Raw genomic sequence first — 20,590 nt, forward strand, 5'->3', positions numbered from 1 at the left:
CAAACTTTTACCATTCCTTCCAACTACCATAACTTCCTCATTTGAGCTCCGATCGCCGCACCGTTCGCGGCTACGCGTCCAGCGCGTCGAGCTCTACCTTTCTATCTGAAAAATTTTACTAGTAAGCCTCCTATTAGGTTCAGAATTCCTATTTTTCTTTCTTTGGTAAACTTGAAAACCTATGGTGAATCTTGTCCAATTTTGTGTTCTAGATTCAAGTTAGCTTTCGGAACTTGTGGGCTCAAGCTATTGAGCATATGGGTATGGTAAGAACACCCTAATCCTAGCTCCATTTTGTATTTGTAATGGAAAACTGAATTGGAACATATATATATATATATGTATTAGGTATATATATGTATTAGGTGTAGGTTAAGTGGGTGTTTATGCATTGGAATTGAATTGGGATTACTTGGAGGTTTGTTGGTAATCAAGGCTTGTTTTGGGGCTGTTTGGTTGAGCTTGGAGGGGTTGTAATTTTGTGTTGTGAGGCTGCCTTGGGTGAGCTAAGTGATCGGCCAAGGTATGGTTTAATTTTCGCACGTGTAATATTTACGGTGTTGTAAAAACTTAGGTTAGAAGAACCATAGGATAAGTTGAATTTGTTAATGGCATTAAATGAGTAGTTTTGTATTGTTGTTAGTATATTTGTTGATGAACACATATTGGAATTATGAGACATTGAGGGCATTAATTTTATGCTTTTGGATTTGCTTATAAGGGGTTGTGTTGATGTTGATGTATTGATGGATTATGGTTGGTGTTTGTTACTAAAATGTGTTATGTAAAGTTGATGGATTAATGTGTATAAAGAGTTGGTTTATGTTAATGGCATTTAATTGGTGTATGTTGATGGAAGGTTGACAAATGTATGATGAAAGTTGGCATAGGTGAAGAATTGATATGAATAAATGAAGGGTTAATGATGTATGAGGTAAATGCAGATAATTATTGATGATCAAGGTTGGTTAAGTTGATTATAGGTTATATTGGCAATGGTTGTTGGTGAATTGGGTTGATATGGTATTGTAAGGTAAGTTTTAATGGTAAGAAAATTAAATTGATGAAAGTGAGGTTTTGTTGGAAATTGGTTAAAACCAAATTTTGATGAACTTTGGACGTCCATAATATTCTCCTCAAATTTTGGATTGAATTGTGGTTTGTTGCAAATAAAAGATGGTTTTAAGAGTTTTTTATTGATATCAACTTTGTGGAAAACAAAATTTTGTGAAGAAAGTTATAGACGTTGCAAGTTTAGTGTTTAAATCTGAGTTCAGGATGACCAAACAGGTTGCTGCAAGCTTTCTGGGCATTCTGCCCATTTTTTTTTGAAAAACGCCCAACCACGCGTACGCGTGGCGTGGAATTTTGGCGACGCATGCACGAGAGGCATGCGTACGTGTGTGAGCATGTTCATGCGTACGCGTGGATGCTGCCTGCTGCAAAAATCGGGTTTGGCCATTTTTAAACTAATTTTCTACTTCTAAACCTCTATTTTCTTCCCTTTAAGGCTTAAAGTATGGTTCTAGGTCCAGTAGATAAAAGAAGCTAGGAAAACAAGATAACTTGAGGGTGAAGAAAGTTGTAAACGGTGGCTTTTATGGAGAAAATAAGAATGTTAATGAAGTTTAACGTTAAGGCTTGATATTTGATGATGTAATGATGATAATTGCCATGGCTTATGAATAATGATATCTGAGATACGAGTTTTCCTGGGTAAAAACCGTGGCTTGCCCCCACGTGTTCCAAGTTGAATCTCGATACTCTGGTTACCCTATGTCGTAAGGGTGACCGAGCACATATAAATTCCCGGGTATGGATTGTCCCCATTGAGTGATTATATGATGATTAAATGTGAACTCTATGCATAGACTCTTGGGGATGCCCGGCGGGGGACAGTCTAAAGTTTTTGGACTTGTCGGGTTGGCTGGATAACCGACAGATGGGCCCATCAGGCATAGGACAGTCATGCATCATATGCATTTGTTTGTATTGGTTGCCTTGCATTTCCTGGGTATGCCTAACTGATATATATCACCTGCTATCTGTTATACTTGCTATTTGTACTATCTGCTTATTACTTGTGCGTGAACTTGTTTGGTTGCTTGTTTCTATAGCATTATGAGTGATGGAGGAATGGGGGAAATGGAGAAATGGTTTGATGTTAGGTTAAGATTAAACTTGAGTAAGTTAGGTAGATTTAGAATACCTACCCCTGTTTATGGCTTCTGTTTAGTACTTAAGTTAGATAATTGAATAACGGAGTTCTAGGATTGCCTATGGCATTCTCAGGACCTTATTTATTATACGCGTGGCACTTTTACCATGCTGAGAACCTCCAGTTATCATTCCATATTATATTGTTATTTTTCAGATGCAGGTCGAGAGGCTCCTCGCTAGACGTCTGGATCCTGGGAAGCGAAGTAGTCCTTGGGTGTATTTTGGTTTCTGTTTGTATATATGTATATATATGTTTAGCTTACTCTCCAAGTAACTTATGTACGCTGCTCCTCTTAGAGGTTGAGGGAGAGATATGAGTTTACTTTGGTATTTTGGTGTATTTTAGGGACACTTATGTATGTATATATGTTTATATGTATCCTCAGGCCAGCCTTAGCTTCGCAGGCTGAGTCAGGGGCTAGTTATGCTGTTTCCTTGGCTTTCCTTTATCCTTTTGCTTCTTTTTATCATGTTCCTATTAGGTTTCTTAGCACGCAAGTAATCCTTTCTTTTGAGCGTTGCACTTTTCATTTTGCAATTTTTGCTTACCCGTTTTGTTTCAAGGCTCCTAGTATATTATCTTCTTCTCTATTATGTATTTATTTTGCTGTTTAGAGGTCCGTAATACCACACTACCTCTATTCTACGACTTAAGTATAAAACTCTGTGTAGTAGGGTGTTACAAATTTGATGTTGAGGTAGACCTCACTCAACCTCCAACTTATGACTTGAGTGATGGGGAAGAATTAGAAGAATCTGGTGAGGAAGAGGTTAAAGTTAAAGAAGCTTGTCAAGAGGTGAAAGTTATCAAGAAAGAGCCAAAGGGAGTTGCAATCACCCTGCCAAAGCCAGTTGGAGCCTCTCTCACTAAGCAACCATCCATTCTTTTATTCAAGTGGGTAAATCTCTTATCCCGAAGCTTTATTTTCCCGCTTGAATATGGTTTTCTTGAGATGGATGGGCAACTTAGAGCTCTTTGCGGATTCAAGAGCAAAAAGGAGATGGTTAATAGTAGGCATTGTAAATCAAGGTTCATTAAGGTTAAGAGCTCAAGGTTGAAGTGCAAGGATTGGTGTAGAGCTAGATTACTTGGGTCTAGGAAAATGTTTGTGTGCTAGAGTGAGAATTCGAATTGCTTGTCACCCAATTGGAATTGTAATGATCAACTTGAAGATGGGTGTGAAAACAAGATTTGGGATCCCGGATTACCACATGAGGATCAACTTTGGGAGCTCATAACTTGTTTAGAACTTCATCAAGGCTTGGTGCAATCAATTGAAAATCTTGGAGCATTTTGGAGATCCAAGTATTGTTGGAAGTTCAAGGATGAATACAAGCACAAGCCACCATGACAAGGAGCTTCCCAAATGTCCAACTTAAGGACAATCAATAAAAGTGCTAGGTGGGAGACACCCACCATAGTAAACTCTTTCTATTCTCTTGTGTATATAGTTGATGAATGAATTGAGTTTCCATTATTAAGTACTTTCTTTCTTTATATCACTATTGTATATATTACCCTTAGATGTTAGTTTGATTGGTTAGATTTTTGTTTTAAGTTGTAGGTTAGAATAGTTGGAAAACTTGTTTTGAATTGCATTTTTGTTTGAATTGCATAGTTGAGTGTTTGAATAGTTTTTAAAAGTTAAGGATTGTGCTAATTTTGAAATTTGGTTGGTTTTAAAAATGTAAATAGTGGGTGAAAAATCCTATTTATCCTTGAGTTTTGAAGGAGAAAAAAAAAAAAGAAGAGTCACAGGTATGCATGCCCGACGCATACGCGTGACACCCCAAATCTGACCATGCGTCCACTGTGTGCGGACTATGCCACCGCATGGCCTGGATAGAGAGTTGTGCCAGGACCATGCGGGAACTGTGCGTTTAGCACAATTTTAACGTACGCGTACGCGTGGCTTCAGCATACGTGCCACCCTCTGTTTTCCTCTGTCACGCTTACGCGTACGCGTCACTCTTCATTTTCCCATGTCACGCATACGCGTGACATTCCGCATATGCGTGAGCAACCCTTGTTTCACATACTCTTCTTTTCTTCTCTTTTCTCCATTTTTTTTCTTCTTTTCTCTTCTCATATATATATATATGTTTAGCTTACTCTCCAAGTAACTTATGTACGCTGCTCCTCTTAGAGGTTGAGGGAGAGATAGGAGTTTACTTTGGTATTTTGGTGTATTTTGGGGACACTTATGTATGTATATATGTTTATATGTATCCTCCAGCCAGCCTTAGCTTCGCAGGCTGAGTCAGGGGCTAGTTATGCAGTTTCCTTGGCTTTCCTTTATCCTTTTGCTTCTTTTTATCATGTTTCTATTAGGTTTCTTAGCACGCAAATAATCCTTTCTTTTGAGCGTTGCGCTTTTCATTTTGCGATTTTTGCTTATCCGTTTTGTTTCAAGGCTCCTAGTATATTATCTTCTTCTCTACTATGTATTTATTTTGCTGTTTAGAGGTCCGTAACACCACACTACCTCTGTTCTACGACTTAAGCGTAAAACTCTGTGTAGTAGGGTGTTACATCATGGTATTAGAGCAGTTCGTTCCTATAGAGCCTGAGGATGGACTGATTGTGCTTTTGTGCATTCTCTGTGTGTGTGTTTATGTGCTATTAGGATATCTAACTGATATATGTGGCATAAACATTTATGAGCATGCATTTGGGACTTAAAGCATTGAACTTGCGATATTGAGACTGATCAACTTGATATCACTTGTTTGGTGTGTATAGGGACCAGATGTCTACTCGCGAACGCAGACGTGGGCGAGGTAGAGGCCGAATAGGCAATGCTATGCTTGAAGCATCAGGAAACACTCCTAACCCTATAGAATTCATGGCTGCATTAGGCAATATGACAGCAGCTATGCAAGTGACAGCTGAAGCCCTGGGAAACCAAATGAATAATGGGAACAATGGTAATAAAGGTGATAATGGTCCAATGACGCTCTCTTCCTTCTTGAAGGTTCACCCTCCAACTTTCAGAGGGACCTCGAATCTGATCGATGCTGATAACTGGATACAGGCCATTGAGCGAGCATTACAGGCTCAACAGATTCCGGATGAACAGTGGGTTGAGTTTGGAACTTACCAGTTGCATGGTGAAGCTCAGCACTGGTGGCAGGGTATGAGGCACATTCTGCAGCCTGATGGAATTGTGATCTTTTGGGAGTTGTTCCGAGATGAATTCTATAAGAAATATTTCCCTACCTCATTCAGAAATGCTAAAGAGCTCGAACTGCTTCAACTTAAACAGGGCCAAATGACTATTACTGAGTACACCAGTAAGTTTGAGGAATTGTGCCGCTTCTCACGCATCTGTCAGGGAGCTCCTGAGGACTTTACTGAGTGGAAGTGTATAAAGTATGAAGGAGGCCTTAGGAGTGATATTAAGAGCTTTGTGGCGCCTATGCAGATTCGGGTGTTTTTTGAACTGGTGAATAGGAGCAGGGTGGCAGAGGATTGTGTCAGAAGGGCTGCAGCAGAAAAAGGGAGTCTAAGGATGCCATTCCAGAGGACCACAGGGAGGAACTTTGCACCCAGAGGTAGACAGTTCAAGCGTGGTAGCTTTGTCCCTCAGAACAATCAGGGGCAAGGCAACTTCAGGAGGCCTAATACCAATGCTAATCAGGGAAGGAGATAGGGGAAACAACCACATCAGGATATGAGTTGCCACAGATGTGGGAAGTATCATTCAGGACCATGCAAGTTTGGGATTGGAGTCTGTTACTCCTGTGGGCAGCTGGGACACTTGGCTAGTAGTTGTCCAGAGAAGAAGAGGTATAAGACAGGCAGGGTGCAACAACCAGGAAGAGTATACACTACTTCTTCAGTAGGCGCTGAGGGGTCAGAGACATTGATCAGAGGTAACTGTGAGATGGCGGGTAAAACTTTGAATGCTTTGTTTGATTCTGGAGCTTCACATACTTTTATTGCATTTGAGAAGGCTGATGAGCTAGGATTGAAAATAGTAGTACTGGGGTATGATTTAAAGGTATATAATGCTACCCACGAGGCTATGGTGACTAGGTTAGAGTGCCCCCAAGTTCCTTTTCGAGTACAAGGGCGTGATTTCGTGCATAACTTAATTTGTTTGCCGATGACTGGTCTTGATCTCATTTTAGGATTGGAATGGTTATCCAAGAACTGCGTTCTACTAGATTTCTCGGCGAAAGTAGTGTATTTTATGCCTGAAGGCACTGAAGGGCCGGTTGTAGTGAATAACTGCTACTTGAATTCCATGATGGTGAACTATTCTGGGGATGAATGTCAGGGGATATTGTTGTTATCTGCGGGTGTGTCGGGTGATGATCAGAACTTGGAACAAATCCCAGTTGTGTGTGAGTTTCCGGAGATGTTCCCTCATGATATTGATGAATTTCCACCAAAACGGGAAGATGAGTTTGTTATTGATTTAGTACCTGGGGCCGGACCAATCTCGAGTGCTCCTTACAGGATGTCGCCTCTAGAAATGGCCGAATTAAAGATTCAACTGGAGGATCTGTTGGGTAAGAAGTTTATCCGACCAAGTGTATCACTGTGTGGTGCGCCGGTATTACTAGTGAAGAAGAAAGATAGAAGTATGCGCTTATGTGTTGACTATAGGCAGCTGAATAAGGTTACAGTGAAGAATAAATACCCGTTGCCAAGGATTGATGAGCTGATGGACCAATTACAGGGAGCCGGTGTGTTCTCTAAGATTGATCTACGATCCGGATACCACCAGATAAGGGTCAGAGATGAGGATATTCCCAAAACTACTTTCAGAACGCGTTATGGCCACTATGAATATACCGTGATGTCCTTCGGAATAACTAATGCTCTGGAAATATTCATGGATTACATGAACAGAATTTTCCATCCATATCTGGATAAGTTTGTTGTTGTGTTTATTGACAACATTCTTATCTATTCTAAGATTGAGGATGAGCATGCTGAACACTTGCGAACAGTGTTACAAATTCTGAAGGATAGGAAGCTGTATGCCAAGCTATCCAAGTGTGAGTTCTGGAAGTCTGAGGTGAAATTTCTTGGTCATGTGGTAAGTAAGCAAGGAATAGCAGTTGATCCTGCCAAGGTTGAGGCGGTGATGAATTGGGAGCGACCAACTTCAGTGACGGAAATCAGAAGTTTCTTAGGCTTGGCGGGTTATTATTGGAGGTTCATTAAAGGGTTTTCACAGCTCGCTTTGCCCTTGACCAAGCTGACCAGGAAGGATGTTCCTTTTGAATGGACACCCGAGTGTGAGGAGAGTTTCCTTGCCTTAAAGCAGAGATTGACTACCGCCCCTGTATTAGTGTTTCCTGAGCCGAGAGAACCATTCGAGGTGTACTGTGATGCATCCTTGAAAGGTTTAGGATGTGTGTTGATGCAGCATCATAAGGTTGTAGCTTATGCCTCACTGATGCGTGGCAGAAATTAGAGCAATTAAGAGATTGTAATATAAGAACAGCGTTGCGAGTATAGCTCTTAACCAGCAAAAATCTGCCGCATCAATTTAGAAAGATATCACAAAAATTAGAATAAAAATACTGGGTGTATGAGTCCCAGGTCGTCTCCCAACGAGTTGCTAGAAAGGGTGCTAATTTATTAATCAGGAGTTTCCGAGAGTTGAGAATTGATTAACAGAAAATAAACAATTGTAATTTAGTGCAATGAAAATTAAAAGGAATTTATATTATTCAGAATAAAAAGCCTTGACTGGGAGAATGATTAATTGGAAGTTCTGTCCTTGTTGGAATTCTCTCAAGTGTAGTATAAAGAGGTGGTTATTTTCACTTAGTTAACCCTTACTAAATAAAAAAAGTCAAGTGATTGAGCTAACTCTTATTCGCAAATCCTAGTCCTCTCCCTTGGGAAGGTCTAGCATTAGTAAATACAGAATTAGCCAACAACTTCTAATTTAACTAATTACTTGAGTATTCCAACTCAAGTGTCTCCTCTTAATCAACCCCCATGTCAAGTAGGGAATCTACTCTATTGACATGGATACCATCTTCATTATTGGGAGTTTGGAATAGAAAAGAGACATAATAATTTAAATAAAATGGAGATTTAAATTAATTAAAAGTAAAAGTAATCCTTTGCAATAACAATCCATGAAAATAATCCAATTACCACTCTAAACAAGAATTAAGAATATGGAATAAATAAAAGAGCAAGTAAGGAAACAAACTAGAATAGTATCTTCAACGGAGGTGAAGACTCTTCAATATCCAAAAGCAAAAGCAATAAACTATGAAACTATGAATGTAAATAGAACCTAGAGGAAGAGTAGTTTCTCTCTAGATTCAAATCTAAAAACCTAAAAACTATCCTAATGAGAATGTGTGAATGTGTCTCCTGAGTCTCTGCACGTTTCCTGGCTTTATTCTGTGTTTCTGGGCTGAAAACTGGGTCAAAACACGGCCCGAAATCGCCCCCAGCATTTTCTGTTAATTCTGCAGATCGGCAGGTCACGCGTACGCGTCAGTCACACGTGCGCGTCATTTGGCGAATTTCCTTGTCACGCGTACGTGTCGTCCACGCGTGCGGGTCTTTTGTGCAGACTCCAATCCACGCGTACGCGTTAGGCACGTGCACGCGTCGCTGCAAATTTCTTCATGTCGCGCGCACGCGTGAGCCATGCGTGCGTGTCGATGCTCGCTGGTCATCTCCTTAGTTTCTTGTGTTCCTTCCATTTTTTGCAAGCTTCCTCTCCAATTTCTAAGCCATTCCTGCCCTATAAAGTCTGAAACACTTAACACACGGATTACGGCATCGAATGGTATAAAGGAGAATTAAATACACAAATTAAAGATTTCTAGGGAGCAAGTTTTCAACCATAGAACAAACTTAGGAAGGAATTGTAAAATCATGCCATTTATGTGAATAAGTGGGTAAAGGCTTGATGAAACCACTCAATTAAACACAAGATAAACCATAAAATAGTGGTTTATCAACCTCCCTACACTTAAACATTAGCATGTCCTCATGCTTAGCTTAAGGAGATAAAATAAATGAGTAGGGAAAAGTAAGACTCATGCAATGCAATGCAACCTATGTATATGAATGCGACTATATGCTAAAATGATTTTTGCCTACTTGGTTAAAAGTAAATAAGTTCTTCAAGACAAAAATAACTCAAATTCCACTAATTCAAACTATACATTAGAAACAAGTAAACTTGTAAGAAGACAGCTCATGAAAGCAGGGAACATAGAATTAAGCATTGAACCCTCACTGATAGTATATGTGCACTCTAATCACTCAAGTGTATAGGGTAATCACTCTACTCTTCTCTAGTCATGCTTTCTAAACTTTTTTCTTTACCTAACCAATCAAAAAGTATTTAATGTACCAATGCAAACATCATGAGGTCTTTTCAAGGTTGTAATGGGACCAAGGTAAAGGTGAGGGTATATATATGGCTAAGTGAGCTATAAATTGAATCTTTGATTAACCTAAGCTCTTACCTATACATACTCTATATTCTTCTTAAATCATGCCTAGCTACCCAAAATTTTCCCACTTTTGTATTACATACTCATGCATCAACTTTTCTCTTAACTTGTATCGCATATGCATTGATTTTTCGTTAAATTTAACATTGGGGTAATTTTTCCCCTTTATTCATTTATTTATTTACTTAATTACTTGAATATTTTTGAATTTTTTTAAAGTAAAAATAAACATAACTTTTATCAATGCACCTGGATTTTTAATTTTTCTAGTTTCACATGAGTAGGCACCCAAATTCCCAATATTTTATCAATTGTAAAAACATAACACATTCCCTTGTTGACCCATGTTCCCACAGTTTCCCACACTTAATTGATACACAATCTCTATCTTAAGCTAACCAAAGATTCAATTTGGGGTATTACTTATTTTTCCACTTAAGATTAGTGATGTGGTAAAATATAGAACAAATGAGATTAAAAAGCTCAAAGTGGCTAACAAAGGTGAATGGAAGGGTAGGCTATTTGGGATAAGTGAGTTAATAATCAAGTAATGGCCTCAATCATATGCATGCATATAAGACATCAAACATTGGACATATAGGATGGAACAAAATATAGATTATAATCATAGAGAAGTAAACACACAAGAATAAAAAAATTTTATGGTTAAATAGTGTAACCATGTAATTAAGCTCAATTCTCACTGGGTTGTGTGTTCTTAACTTTAAACTATGTTCCAAATACAATCTTCAAACAAGTTTAACACAAAAAGTTTTGATTTAAATTAGTGAAATTTTCAAAAATAGGGTCTTAAAAAGAAACTTATTGTTTTTCAACCAAATAGAACATGCATGCAAATAACCTATTACTATGTAATTTATCCTATCCTAACAAAATAAAAATAACCTATTGGTGTTAAGAAAGAGTAGTTACCTTTGGAAGTCAGGTACTAACTGACCTCTCCACACTTAAAGCTTGACACCGTCTTCGGTGCCGTCAGTCAGGAACAAAGGGGGGCTGGTAGCAGCATCTCCACAATCGGGACCGTCATGGCTCCCTGTGCTTGTAAATGAAGTGGAGTCTGGGGTGTCTAGGTTTTTTTCAGGTGGGTGGTTACTAACAAGCAGCTCCTTGAGGTATGTAAATCGGCGCTTGTTACGGCACTCCCTTTGCTTTCCTTTCCGGTCAAGCCGGTCCAACCTCTCAAGTATCTGATGGAGCAGTTGGTTTGTTGAAGTTGCTTGGGATGTGGAAGGAGAAGGAATATCTTTGCCCGGTTCTGCAGTCCGGCTAGTAGTGGCTGCTGGAGGTCTAATATACTTCCCGTTAGGGACGATCTGATCATCCCACGGAATCATGGCCTTGGTGTCCCCATCTCTGTAGGATACTCTGGCTGCTGAGACTAGATCTAAAACCAAGGCGGGAAAAGGTAGGTTGTCCGCAATTTGTACGTGTCCCATAGCATGCCAAATGTGTCTTGGTAAATTGAGGTGCTGGTCTGTAAGGATACACCAAAGTAGAACAGCCATGTTTGCAGTGAAGGAGGACTCGTGAGTGCTCAGAAAGACGTAATGTGACATAACCTGTACCCATACTCCAGCCTCCAAGGTGAGTGCTGAAGCCAATATGCTCTTAGGTCGAGATTGATGGTATCCATAGATCCATCTACTGCCAGGTTGTGCTATAACTCTGAGAACGGTGTCCTAGTCAAATTGGTATGTCTGGCGTTTGAATGAGACTTTTTGGAATGCGTCCAATCCTTCTGGAGTAGGGGGAAGATCTAAAGCTCGTTGAATGGCCTCTTCTGATGGACATAGACAGACTGCATGGTTGGCATGTGAAAATTGGAGTAGAATTCAACTACCCATGAAAGGTTAACCTGCCGTGGCTGTCTCCGTAGGAATCCCCATTGTCTTCGTTCAATTCGGGGCTCAACAAAGTCAACAATGTTGGTCGAGAGGATGAGAAGGTATTCATTATTATAGTTCCTCTCAGCCAGGATAGGGAACATCTGCTCACAGTAGCGGTTAGTGAACCGCGCAGTGTCCTTTGCTGGAAAGGCTTTCTCTTTTTCATCGACCTTAATGATCCTCTTGATTCGCTTTGTTGAGGGCTTTACTGCTGTTGAAGATGGCTCTGCAGCTAGTGCTCTTTTTGTTTCTTTCCTTGCTGGTGGTTTGGGAGTAGCTTTCTTTTTACCCTTCTTGGTAGTCATCCTGAAAAAGGAAAAGAAAAGTAATATGTAAAGCTAAGGGTTCGAGCAAGGAAGAGGACAGTACAAGTGATAATCAATGCACAGTAATGAGGGATGTCGTTAACACATGGTCGCGACTACATGTGAGAAGTTCATCAATGGAAATATAGCAAGTGCATGTTGTGGCAAGTAGATGCAAGATGTTTATTGGCATGCTAGCAAAGGCATGAGTAGCATAGATCAAGCATTAAATGTCCAATTTGATTATCAACTCTTTCAAACTAACAACCTGTTTGTTTTGACAATTATACTTAATGAATAATTTATAAAAATGGTTTTGTGAAAAACAGGCATTAGAGTAGAAGAATAGAATAATTTAAAAATGCATAATACCATACGGGTTTTTCATAAACACTTAGCATGCATGGTAAATATGTTGTTGAAAGTATTAAATTGAATATGCAAGCAACCCTTGAGAAGTAATATTAATTGTCAAACAACTTTTAAATAATCCACAAGCAAAATAAGAAGAAAACAATCACCCAGTTAAATTTCTAACACCAATGAAAAGAATGTAAAAAGAAAAAGAAAGAAAAAGAAGACATAGATAATGAAAGTAAGAAGAAAAAGAAGAAGAAAACATAAATAAAAGTAATAATAATAATGGAAAAGTAAAAAAGGGAAGAAGAAAAGAAAAGAACCTTGAGAATGGATGTGAAAAAGAGGGGAGAAAAAGGTAAAAAGTAAGAAGGGATAAAGAAGAAAGAAGGGAGAAAAAATAAGAAGGGAGAAGAAAAAATTAGGATTGGGGAAGAAAAGATAAGATATCTGGCGCTGACATAGTAAAACTGTGCGTCGCATATGACGCGGACGCGTGGAGCACGCGTTCACGTGGTTTGTGAGATTTTCAGGTGACGCGTTCGCGTGGGTGACGTGCATGCGTGACCTGATTTATGCTATTGGCGTGAGTGCAACCTCGCACACGCATAACTCTCTGTTTCGTTCGCATATTGCAAAAATTTTGGGTGACGCGTGCGCGTGGGTGATGCGCACGCGTGAATGGCCTAATTTTGAAAAATGACGCGTACGCGTAGGTGACGCGTACGCGTGATGGGGTTTGTGCTTCCAGAACCATTCCAGCCCCACTCCATCATAACTCTCTTCCATACACCTATTTACGTCGAGTTTGTAGGGTCACGCGTGTGCATGGGCGACGCGCCCGCATGGGAGGCTAATTCTGCTTCTGTTGGTGGATCTTCCAAGAGGAAAACCTCTAGCTCTTTGTGATCCTTCATCTTCTCACCATGATAAAGCTTTATGCGATGTCCATTGACCTTGATGAATTTTGAACTAGAAGGATGACGCAGGTGAAAAACTCCGTATGGCTCTGCCTTTTCTACTCTGTAAGGACCTTCCCATCTTGATCTCAGTTTACCTGGCATGAGTCTCAGTCTGGAGTTATAGAGAAGAACTAACTCCCCTGGTCTGAATTCTCTCCTTTTTATGTGCTTGTCATGGACAGCCTTCATCTTCTCCTTGTATCGCCTGGAGTTGTCATATGCTTCTAAGTAAAGATTCTCCAATTCTGCTAGGTGCAGCTTCCTTTCAGCACCAGCTTCTTCAAAATTCATGTTGCACTCCCTCACAGCCCAGAAAGCCTTGTGTTCCACATCTACTGAAAGGTGGCAAGCCTTTCTGTACACTAAGCGGAAGGGGCTCATCCCAATGGGTGTCTTGTATACTGTTCTATATGCCCAGAGTGCATCTTGTAGCCTGGCACTCCAGTCTTTTCTACGAGACTTTACTATCTTCTCCATAATGCATTTAATCTCCATGTTAGACACTTCTGCTTGTCCATTGGTGTGGAGATGATAAGCTGTTGCTACTTTATGAACAATCCCATGCTTCTTCAGTAATCCTGTCAGTCTCCTGTTACAAAAGTGAGTGCCTTGATCACTTACGATTGCTCGTGGTGATCCAAAGCGACAGATAATATGGTTTCTAACAAAGAAAACAACAGTGTTGGCATCATCAGTATGGGTAGGAATTGCTTCCACCCATTTAGAAACATAATCTACAGCTAATAGTATATAAAGGTAACCATTAGAGTTTGGAAATGGACCCATGAAGTCAATCCCCCAAACATAAAAAATTTCACAGAAAAGCATAATATGTTGAGGCATCTCATCCCTCTTGGATATATTACCAAATCTTTGGCATGGGAAACAAGATTTACAAAAAGCAGCAGTATCTTTAAAAAGAGTAAGCCACCAGAATCCATAGTCTAAAATTTTTTTAGCTGTTCTTTGAGGGCCAAAATGTCCTCCACTCTCAGAAGAGTGGCAGGCCTCTAAAATGGACTGGAATTCTGATTGGGCACACACCTTCTAATTACCTGGTCAGCACCACACCTCCACAAATATGGGTCATCCTATATATAATATTTAGACTCGCTTTTCAGCTTGTCCCTTTGATGCTTAGTAAAATTGGGAGGGAAAGTACGACTAACTAGATAATTAGCTACAAGTGCATACCAAGAAACTACTTCAGATACTGCTTTCAAACTATCAAATGGGAAAGTATCATTGATAGGAGTAGAGTCATCCTTAATGTGCTTAAGGCGACTCAAGTGGTCTACCACTAAATTCTGGTTACCACTCCTATCCTTAATTTCTAAGTTAAATTCTTGCAGCAGCAGTATCCAACGTATCAACCTTGGTTTGGACTCTTTTTTAGCTAATAAATATTTTAGAGCTGCATGGTCCGAGTACACTACTACCTTAGTACCTAGTAAATTGGCTCGGAATTTATCCAGAGCAAAAATAATAGCAAGAAGCTCTTTTTCAGTAGTAGTGTAATTAAACTGAGCAGCGTCTAAGGTCTTAGACGCATAAACAATTACGAAAGGATCTTTACCTTCGCGCTGAGCCAGCACTGCTCCTACTGCATGGTTGGAGGCATCACACATAATCTCGAATGGCTGGCTCCAGTCTGGTCCTCTTACAATTGGAGCTTGAGTCAGGGTGATCTTCAGCTTATCAAATGCTTGCATGCAATCCTCACGGAACTCGAACTCAATATCTTTCTGCAGAAGTATGGATAAAGGTAATGCTACCTTACTGAAGTCCTTAATGAATCTCCTGTAGAAACCTGCATGGCCTAGGAACGAACGGACTTCCCTCACGGAGGAGGGGTAAGGTAAACTAGAAATGACATCTACCTTTGCTGGATCTACAGAAATACCAGTATTAGACACAACATGTCCTAGTACAATACCTTGTTTTACCATAAAGTGACATTTTTCAAAATTCAATACAAGGTTTGAACTAACACACCTGTCTAATACTCTAGCCAAACTATCCAAGCAGAGGTTAAACGAATCACCATATATGCTAAAATTATCCATAAATAATTCCATACAGTTCTCAATAAGATCTAAAAAGATACTCATCATGCATCTTTGGAAAGTAGCCGGTGCATTCCATAAGCCAAAAGGCATCCTCTTATATGCATACGTTCCAAAGGGACATGTAAAAGTAGTCTTCTCTTGATCTTCAAGAGCTATATGAATTTGAAAATAGCCTGTATAACCATCTAAAAAACAGTAATGGGATTTACCTGATAGGCGGTCAAGCATCTGATCAATGAATGGCAAAGGGTAGTGATCCTTGCGAGTAGCTTGGTTGAGACGCCTATAGTCAATGCAAACCCTCTATAAATTCTGCACTCTAGTTGTCAGGAGCTCTCCATGCTCATTCTTTACTGTTGTAACTCTAGACTTCTTGGGCACCACTTGTACTGGACTGACCCATTCACTGTCTGAGATGGGGTAAATGATATCTGCTTCAAGTAGCCTGGTCACTTCTTTCTTGACAACTTCTAAGATGGTGGGATTCAATCTTCTTTGTGGTTGACAGACGGGCTTTGATTCCTCTTCTAAGTATATTCTGTGCTCACAAACTTGAGGGCTGATGCCTACTATATCCGCCAAGCTCCACCCAATTGCTTTCTTGTACTTTCTCAGCACACTGAGCAGTTGCTCCTCTTGTTGTGAAGTGAGTTTCCTTGCAATGATAACTGGAAACTTCTGATTATCCTCAAGGTAAGCATACTTGAGGTGTGGAGAAAGTGGCTTCAATTCTAATTTCTGCTCATTGCTAGGCTCTGGGTCATCCGGGGTTAGTGATAATGGCAAAGTGTCCTTATTGTGTTCAGAGGGTGTCCCCACACTTGGACCTTGCTCCATGTGCTTCTCTTATACTTCTTCTTGGTGAACTTCAGCTACAGTTTCATCAATGATGTCGCACTGGAAGATAGAATGATCTTCCGGAGGGTGCTTCATGGCTTCATTTAAGCTGAAACTCACTGTTCTGCCATCTATCTCAAAGGAGTAAGTTCCTGAGAATGCATCCAGTTTGAACTTCGAAGTCTTCAAGAATGGTCTTCCAAGCAGGATTAATGATGGTCTTCCTGAGTTATTAGGGGGCATTTCCAGGATATAGAAGTCAATGGAAAATGTGAGCCCCTTAATTCTCACTAATACGTCTTCAACAATTCCAACTACTGTAATAATACTTTTATCTGCTAACACAAAATGAGCTGCCGACCTTTTTAAGGGAGGGAGCCTTAAGGTATCATATATAGACAATGGCATTATACTAACACACGCTCCTAAGTCACACATGCAATCTGAAAATATTACACCTCCAATGGTACAGTTTACCATACATGGACCTGGGTCACTATATTTTTCGGGTATACCTCCCATTAAAGCAGATATAGAACTACCTAAAGGAATAGTTTCTAATTCATTAATTTTATCTTTATGTATGCATAAATCTTTCAGAAACTTTGCATATTTAGGTACTTGCTGAATAACATCAAAAAGGGGAACAGTTACCACAACCTTTTTGAAAATTTCTACCATTTTGGGATCGAGTTCCATCTGCTTTCTGGTCTTCCTTGCAAGTTGTGGAAATGGGATAGGAATGGCGCTACTTGCAGCTTCTGCATCCTTTGGTGCTCCATTCCTTTGCTGAGCTAGTTCTTCTTCAACCTTGTCTTGTACTTCCTCTTCCTCTTCAGCATCTTCTACTTCTACCATATCCTCAGCTGGGGCATGTTCTAGTGCACTTGGCTCCTTTTGGTTTCTCTCTTGCAATGTGGTTCCGGACCTCAAAGTGATGGCATTGATGCCACCCTTGGGATTAGGTAAGGGTTGAGAAGGAATTCCACTGGAGCTTGAAGGTTGGTTGGTGGAAGCAGGTAATAAATCTATCCGGGCGGCGAGAGCTTGTAAAGTGGCATTCGGACCATTTAGAGTAGAGTTTAGTGTAGTCTGCATGTCTTGTTGTCCTTGTGCAAGAGAACGAAGCATCTTGTCATTTGATGAGGAAGTATGATAAGTAATCTGAGGGACTTGTTGTTGATTATACTGGGGTCCTTGTGACTGTCTTAGGTGAGGGGCTCTGTAAGGTTGGTTTTGATTCTGCTGTCTGTTGTTGTTATTCCATCTCTGATTTCCATTGTTGTCTCTGCCTCCTCTGTTATAGTTGTCCCTCCAGCCATGGTTGGAATTATCTCTCCAACCTTGGTTGGAGTTGTCCTGCCATCCTTGGTTATAGTTCCCACCTTGGTTGTAGTTGTCGCTTTGTTGATTGTATCCTTGATTCGGGCGGTCATAGAAGTTATGAGTAGCTGCCACAATATTGTCTTCTTGTTGGAGCTGCGGGCATTCATCAGTATAGAAGTTATGAGTAGCTGCCACAGTGTTGCCTTCTTGTTGGAGCTGTGGGCATTCATCAGTATAATGACTATAATCAGCACAGATTTCGCATACTCTTTGGGGAACTAATTGTTGGCTTTGTTGTGGTGGGGAATGCTGAGCTTGTTGTTGTTGGTTCAACTGCATTTGCTTCAGTAGGTTGGTCATTTCACATATACTCTGTGTAAGAGCAGAAGTCTCAGTGTTAGAGGAAACTTCTGCAATAGCTTTTGAGTGGCTGCTCCTGTGCCTGTGATTCTTGGTGGACTCAGCTAAGTCGCTGATCAGTTGCCATGCTTCATTTGCGGTCTTGTACTTTTTCAGAGAACCGTTACTAGCACCATCCAGTGTAGTTTTATCCTGAGGCTTCATGCCTTGAGTGAAGTAGTTGATCAACACTAGCCTGTTAATCATGTGATAGCATCTAGAAGGTTCTTAAAGCGCTCCCAGTACTCATAGAGAGTTTCTGATTCACCTTGGACAATGAAGGATATCTCTTTTCTCAATCTATCTGTGACTTCAGCTGGAAAGTATTTTTCTAAAAATTCTCTCCTGAGCGTATCCCAGTTAGTAACAGTTGCTTCAGGTTAGGAGTAGTACCATTCCTTCGCCTTTCCCTCAAGAGAAAACGGGAAGGCGATTAACAGAATATAAGTTTCATTTGCACCATGACGCCTAACGGTAGAACAGGCTGTCTGAAAATCCCTGAGGTGCTTGATGGGCTCCTGAGCAGGTAAGCCATGAAACTTGGGCATCAAGTTGATTAGTGCAGTCTTCAGTTCAAAATCTGCAGCCAGAGTTGGATGATGCACTTAATACAGCTGTAGTGTAAAATTTGGGGCTCCAGCTTCCTGGAGAGTAATCCTCCTAGGTGCTGCCATGTTATCTGCACGTGAATCAACTGAATTAGTAGTAAAGGAGCTTGTTTTGCTCTCAGATGGCGGTTCAGATTCGCCCTCAGATGAGACTGGTGAATCGATAACAATCACTTCACCACCCTCAGAGGCTAACCAATGTCGAGCTCGCCTAATACGTGAAATAGTTCTTTCAATTTCAGGATCAAATGCGGCTAATCTTGGATCAGGCAACGAACGTGTCATTCAATGAGAGAAACATATAGCTCATGGTAACAAAATAAAATAAAATAAAATACGCAAATAAAATAAAAATATGTACACTAATTAATAATTTAGCACACAATTACAACTCCCCGACAACGGTGCCAAAAATTGATGCGTGGCAGAAATTAGACCAATTAAGAGATTGTAATATAAGAACAGCGTTGCGAGTATAGCTCTTAACCAGCAAAAATCCACCGCATCAATTTAGAAAGGTGTCACAAAAATTAGAATAAAAATACTGGGAGTATGAGTCCTAGGTCGTCTCCCAACGAGTTGCTAGAAAGGGTGCTAATTTATTAATAAGGAGTTTTTCGAGAGTTTTGAGAATTGATTAACAGAAAATAAACAATTGTAATTTAGTGCAATGAAAATTAAAAGGAATTTATATTATTCAGAATAAAAAGCCTTGACTGGGGGAATGATTAATTGGAAGTTCTGTCCTTGTTGGAATTCTCTCAAGTGTAGTATAAAGAGGTTGTTATTTTCACTTAGTTAACACTTACTAAATAAAAAAAAGTCAAGTGATTGAGCTAACTCTTATTCGCAAATCCTAGTCCTCTCCCTTGGGAAGGTCTAGCGTTAGTAAATACAGAATTAGCCAACAACTTCTAATTTAACTAATTACTTGAGTATTCCAACTCAAGTGTCTCCTCTTAATCAACCCCATGTCAAGTAGGGAATCTACTCTATTGACATGGATACCATCTTCGTTATTGGGAGTTTGGAATAGAAAAGAGACATAATAATTTAAATAAAATAGAGATTTAAATTAATTAAAAATAAAAGTAATTCTTTGCATTAACAATCCATAAAAATAATCTAATTACCACTCTAAACAAGAATTAAGAATATGGAATAAATAAAAGAGAAAGTAAGGAAACAAACTAGAATAGTATCTTCAACGGAGGTGATGACTCTTCAATATCCAAAAGCAAAAGCAATAAACTATGAAACTATGAATGTAAACAGAACCTAGAGGAAGAGTAGTTTCTCTCTAGATTCAGATCTAAAAACCTAAAAACTATCCTAATGAGAATGTGTGAATATGTCTCCTGAGTCTTTGCACGTTTCCTGACTTTGTTCTGTGTTTCTGGGCTGAAAAATAGGTCAAAACACAGTCTAAAATTGCCCCCAGTATTTTCTATTAATTCTGCAGATCACGCAGGTCACGCGTACGCGTCAGTCACACGTGCGCGTCATTTGGCAAATTTTCTTGTCATGCGTACGCGTCGTCCACGCGTGCACGTCTTTTGTGCGGACTCCAATCCATGCGTACGCGTTAGGCACGCGCACGCGTCGCTATAAATTTCTTCATGTCGCGTGCACGCGTGAGCCATGCATGCGCGTCAATGCTCGCTGGTCATCTCCTTAGTTTCTTGTGTTTCTTCCATTTTTTGCAAGCTTCTTCTCCAATTTCTAAGCCATTCCTGCCCTATTAAGCCTGAAACACTTAACACACAGATCACGGCATCGAATGGTATAAAGGAGAATTAAAATTTACAAATTAAAGATTTCTAGGAAGCAAGTTTTCAACCATAGAACAAACTTAGGAAGGAATTGTAAAATCATGCCATTTATGTGAATAAGTGGGTAAAGGCTTGATGAAACTACTCAATTAAACACAAGATAAACCATAAAATAGTGGTTTATCACTCACGTCAGTTAAGGCCACATGAAAGAAACTATCCAACTCATGATTTGGAACTTGCAGCCATTGTCTTTGCCTTGAAGATTTGGAGGCATTATCTCTATGGAGTTAAATTTCAAGTCTTCTCGGACCATAAGAGTCTGAAGTACCTGTTTGAGCAAAAAGAATTGAATAAACGTCAGAGGATATGG

The 20,590-nt window shown here is 39.9% G+C and overlaps 1 protein-coding gene and 1 long non-coding RNA gene across 2 annotated transcripts; both read left to right on the forward strand.

Moving 5' to 3' along the window:
- On the forward strand, positions 211-2,545 carry LOC110270766. Its single transcript, XR_002360402.1, has 3 exons — positions 211-266; positions 366-523; positions 2,375-2,545. It is a non-coding gene; the product is annotated as an uncharacterized LOC110270766 (long non-coding RNA).
- Positions 4,971-5,873, forward strand: LOC107636994. The gene has a single exon (XM_016340454.1). It carries the CDS (start codon positions 4,971-4,973, stop codon positions 5,871-5,873), a length of 903 nt encoding a protein of 300 aa, XP_016195940.1.

This window comes from Arachis ipaensis, chromosome B04, assembly GCF_000816755.2.
Source record: "Arachis ipaensis cultivar K30076 chromosome B04, Araip1.1, whole genome shotgun sequence".
In the NCBI taxonomy this organism is placed as follows: domain Eukaryota; kingdom Viridiplantae; phylum Streptophyta; class Magnoliopsida; order Fabales; family Fabaceae; genus Arachis; species Arachis ipaensis.

Bases quoted from the DNA above. Each gene is read 5' to 3' on its own strand.
- LOC107636994 (XM_016340454.1), top strand. From the start codon at position 4,971: ATGTCTACTCGCGAACGCAGACGTGGGCGAGGTAGAGGCCGAATAGGC.